The 4,675-nt window shown below is 61.5% G+C and overlaps 1 protein-coding gene across 1 annotated transcript; it reads left to right on the forward strand.

Moving 5' to 3' along the window:
• The first annotated feature begins 604 nt into the window (after positions 1 to 604).
• LOC140256108 (deoxyribodipyrimidine photo-lyase-like) lies at positions 605 to 4,481 on the forward strand. Its single transcript, XM_072344382.1, is given in 10 exon segments — positions 605 to 860; positions 863 to 1,006; positions 1,815 to 1,960; positions 2,035 to 2,217; positions 2,329 to 2,487; positions 2,780 to 2,978; positions 3,063 to 3,215; positions 3,483 to 3,604; positions 3,704 to 3,863; positions 4,224 to 4,481. Coding segments are annotated over 10 exon segments (1,554 nt in total). The 5' UTR covers positions 605 to 718; the 3' UTR covers positions 4,370 to 4,481.
• Positions 4,482 to 4,675: the final 194 nt, after the last annotated feature.

Here is a 4,675-nt window from a genome sequence, read left to right on the forward strand (position 1 = left end):
GTGCTGTGGCTGTGGAGGTTGAGCTTGAGGTGGTGGTCGGCTGGGTTGTCACAGTGTTGAGCACGGAGGCATCTGTCTGTGTGCTGGGCATTGCTGGGGTGGGGGCTTCTGTGTCCGGACTAGAGGAAGGAGTGGGGGCTGTGGTGCTGAGCAGCGACACCGGAGGCTCTGTGGATTTTGGCACTGTCGCACCCACTGCTGTGGTCCCTGCAGAGAGGCGGCAGAGGCATCACCCAGTGTGCTGCCACTGAGACACTGCGGGCAGCCAACAGCGGGGATCCCCATCCTGAGCAGGTACAGATCCCTGCGGATCAGCAGTGTGGGAGGACGGCACATCCCCAGGCTGACAAGCGGGGGATGCGGACACAGCTCCGGGCAGGATCCCCTCCTGGCGCCAGCGATGGTCCCGTCCCACCGCCTCCATCCAGCCCCGCGGCGCTCCGAGCCGCCCGTCGGACGGGAAGAGCCGCAGGAACCGGTTACCCTGGGACGGGCTGGGAGCTCCGCGGCAGCGAACACAAAGCTGTGTGCAGATGTTCAGGAACCGATAACGAGGGACACAAAGAATGGGAGCGGGGCCCAGGGAAAGGGGGGAGAGAGAAGAGCGAATCCCGACTTGTGTGCCAGGGGTGAGCAGCAGGATGCACGCTGCGGGCCACGGAATCTCTGTGATAGTTTAGGGTCGGTGGCTGCCTCAGGTTCGCCCGAGGCCGCGTGGATGGCGATGACCCCGATGTTCCCACCCAGCGGTAGGTGGCACGGTGCCCCCCAGCCCTGCGCTGCGATGCCCCCACGCGTTTCCCACAGCCCTTACCCAGCGCCAGCTCGGACACTGCGATGCTCAGCAGCAGGGACAGGCACAGCCCTGCTCTGTGTGCAGCCATATCCCGGCAGGACCCAGCGCCCCGGTTAAGACTCGGTACCCTCCAGCCAGCCCCGCTCCAGGCGCTCCCCGCAGCCCCAGCTCAGTGCAGTTCCCGAGCCGCCTTTGCCCGGCAGCGCCCAGGTGGGTCGTTTTGTTTCTCCAGGTGTTGGCACCGAAGGGGGTTTCCACCCAACGCGACACTCCCAGCGATGGGCACAACGCCCGGCAGCCACCTGCCCTGCGGCTGGGCCGTGAGCGGAGGGGAATGTGGGGCGTGAGCGCAGCCGGCAGCCGCGGGATGGAGCAGAGCGTGGTTTCCTCATTGCCCAGGCTGGGGGCAAAGCCTGCGCTGGGCGGCTGTGCTGAGCACGGGGACGGTACCGGCGGGTGAACAACGCTGCCGAGAGCGCTGCCCTGCGCCGCTCCCCCCGGGCCGAGCCGAGGCGAGGAGCCGCTTCCTCGTGCCTGCGGGGCGGGGAAGGGGTGGGGGGCCGGGCCGGGAGCTCACGCCCATTTCACTGCCCGCAACCCCCTGGCTCCGCCCCGCGTTGTGTAACGCCCGCTCTGCCGTCGCCACGTGGGTTCGGGCCGGGGTTCGGGGGTTCTGTCTGGGGCTGAGGATGCCACGGGGCGGTGGGAAGGGGAGAAAGGAGCGGGATGAGGGGAGGGAGGAGGAGGAGGAGGAGGCGGCCGGGGCCGTGGGTTCGCTGGAGGCCGCGGTGCGGGAAGCCCGGCGCAGGGCAGCCCCGTCTGTGCGGGATTTCCGCTACAACAAGCAGCGGGCCCGGCTCGTGTCCCGGGGCTCCGAGCTGAAGGAAGGCGCCGAGTGCATCCTCTATTGGATGTGCCGAGACCAGCGGGTGCAAGGTAGGAGCCGGCCCCGTGCCGTGCAGTGGCTGGGTGCCCTGGGGGGCTCCTATTAAGGATTCCCCGTTTGCTCGCCCTGCAGATAACTGGGCTTTCCTCTACGCCCAGCGTCTGGCCCTCAAGCAAGAGCTGCCTCTGCGCGTCTGCTTCTGCCTGGTGCCCACATTCCTGGATGCCACCATCCGTCACTATGGCTTCATGCTGAGGGGGCTGCAGGAGGTGGCCAAGGTACAGCTGCTGTAGCGGGCAGGTGGGATGGAGCCTGTTGGGAGCAGCCCTTAAGCCCTGTCTTGTCATTGCAGGAGTGTGCGGAGCTGGACATCCCCTTCCACCTGCTGCTGGGCTGCCCCAAGGATGTTCTGCCCGGCTTCGTGGTGGAGCACGGTGTGGGAGGGCTGGTGACAGACTTCTGTCCCCTCCGTGTCCCCCGGCAGTGGGTGGAGGAGGTCAAGGAGCGATTGCCTGAGGATGTGCCCTTTGCACAGGTGGGTGCCTCTGGAGGACACACAGCCTGGGTCTGCTGGAGAACAGTGTGCCCAGTGCCATTAGGAACACTGGCTTCTGCTCACATCACCGTCTCTAGCTTCCCTTCCTAGGTGGATGCCCACAACATCGTGCCCTGCTGGATCGCTTCCCCCAAGCAGGAGTACAGCGCCAGGACCATCCGAGCCAAGATCCACAGCCAGCTTCCACAGTTCCTCACTGAGTTCCCTCCTGTTATTCAGCACCCACATCTACCATCCAACCCCCCAGAGGTACCTGCAGAGATGTGCTTGGTCCTGGGTGGCCTCATGGCTTTGTGTTCCTGGAAGGGGGGACACCACCCACAGGTGGTGCTGAGATGGAGAGGCCCATCTGGAGGTGGGAGGGTCGCACTCTGTTTTCCTAGTGGATCTTTGCTATGCTGGGCTGCTTAATCTACAGCTGATGGGAGCTAGGGGCTTGTAGGCTGGGGAGAACCCATAGCTGGCACATGAGGGACATATGTTAAGGCTGGGAAGCACCTGCTGCTGCAGCTCAGCTCTCATGCTGCTTGTTTGCTCACAGCCCATAGCGTGGGATGCCTGCTACTCCAGTCTGCAGGTGGACCGCACGGTGACAGAGGTGGCATGGGCAACCCCTGGCACTGCTGCTGGGCTGGCCATGCTACAATCCTTCATTGCCAAGCGGCTCAAGTCCTTTGGCTCACAGCGGAATGACCCAAACAAGGCAGCTCTCAGCAACCTTTCTCCATGGTTCCACTTCGGTGAGTGCCCCAGGCCATCCCCATCCCATTAATTAAGGGCCAAGTGCTGGTGGCTCAGGCAGGTGGCCCATCCCATGTCCCCAGGCCAGGTGTCCACCCAGCGAGCCATCCTGGAGGTGCAGAAGCACCGACGTGCCTACAAGGAGTCAGTGGATGCTTTTGTGGAGGAGGCTGTGGTACGGCGGGAGCTGGCAGAGAACTTTTGCTACTACAATGAGAACTACGACAGTGTGCGAGGTAGCATCCATGGGGCTGGTGGAAAAGACTGAGGTTGGTGAAATACTCCAGTGAGGTCACCCCGGTGCCCTGTTCCTACTAGAGGATGGGCCACAGAACCCTTCAGGTTGGAAAAGATGTCTAAGATCATCATGTCCAACCATCAGCCTATCACCACTGTGCTCACTAACCCATGTCCCACTGTGCCTCATCTCCATGTTTCTTGAACCCCCCCCAAGTCCTGGAGGGGAGCAGTTTGCTCAGCATTGCTCCTCACCTCTCTCACAGGTGCCTATGACTGGGCGCAAAGCACACTGAAGCTCCATGCCAAAGACAAGCGGCCCTTTCTCTACAAGTTGCCCCAATTGGAGCAGGCCACCACGCATGACCCGCTCTGGAATGCTGCCCAGGTTAGTGACCCCCATCTCCTTGTTCTGAGGTCTCTTCTCTGAGACCTGCATCTGTGCTGCAGCCAAGCTGGCATGGACTGACTGGTCCCTTCCCTGCAGCTTCAGATGGTGCGGGAAGGCAAGATGCATGGCTTCCTGCGGATGTACTGGGCCAAGAAGATCCTGGAGTGGACCCGCAGCCCTGAGGAAGCCCTGCAGTTTGCCATCTACCTCAACGACCGCTACGAGTTGGATGGGATGGACCCCAACGGCTATGTAGGCAAGCTGGGGAGGGGGCATGGGCAGGTACAGTGTGGGGATGAGAGACTGGATATAAGGAAAAGCCTTTTTGCAATGATAGTGAAGTATGGCCACAGGTTGCCCAGAGAAGTGGTGGGTGCCCCTTCCTAGAGACACCCAAGGTGAGGCTGGATGTGGCTCTGAGCACCTGATGGAGCTGTGGGTGTCCCTGTTCAGTGTGGGGAGTTGGACGAAATGGCCTTTAAAGGTCCCTTCCAACTCAGATGATACTGTAATGAAGGAGAGGGCTCTGCAAAGAATCCATGTCCCAGCTGGTCTCTGGCCCTGAGATGCCCATGGGCACAGGGCAGAGCTGATGCTCCATCCCCGTGTTCGGCAGGCTGCCTCTGGTCCATCTGTGGCATCCACGACCAGGGCTGGAAGGAGCGGGATGTCTTTGGGAAGATCCGCTACATGAACTATGCTGGCTGCAAGCGCAAGTTTGACGTGGATCAGTTTGAGCGCCGCTACACCCACTGCAAGTGATCAGGATACGGAGGGTGAGGGACCTTCAGCTGGTTAGTGCTGCTCCTTGCACAGGTGGATGTGTTTTTTTCATGGTGCTGGCTTACACTGACACAGATTTGCTATGGGTGGTGGTGGAGGGCTGGCAACAGCAGCGGGCCTCAGGGCTTTGTTGTGAAGTTTACACTTCGTAGCTCCTATGCAATGCACAAGGCCAGCTGCGTGGTGAGGGATGCAGCTGCCTTGTCCCTGCTCGCACAGAAGCTTGAGCTCCCTGCCAGAAGCAAAAATAAAATAATAATTAAAAAGCTCAGGACACAACCCCGC

Source organism: Excalfactoria chinensis, chromosome 9 (assembly GCF_039878825.1).
Source record: "Excalfactoria chinensis isolate bCotChi1 chromosome 9, bCotChi1.hap2, whole genome shotgun sequence".
Lineage (NCBI taxonomy): Eukaryota > Metazoa > Chordata > Aves > Galliformes > Phasianidae > Excalfactoria > Excalfactoria chinensis.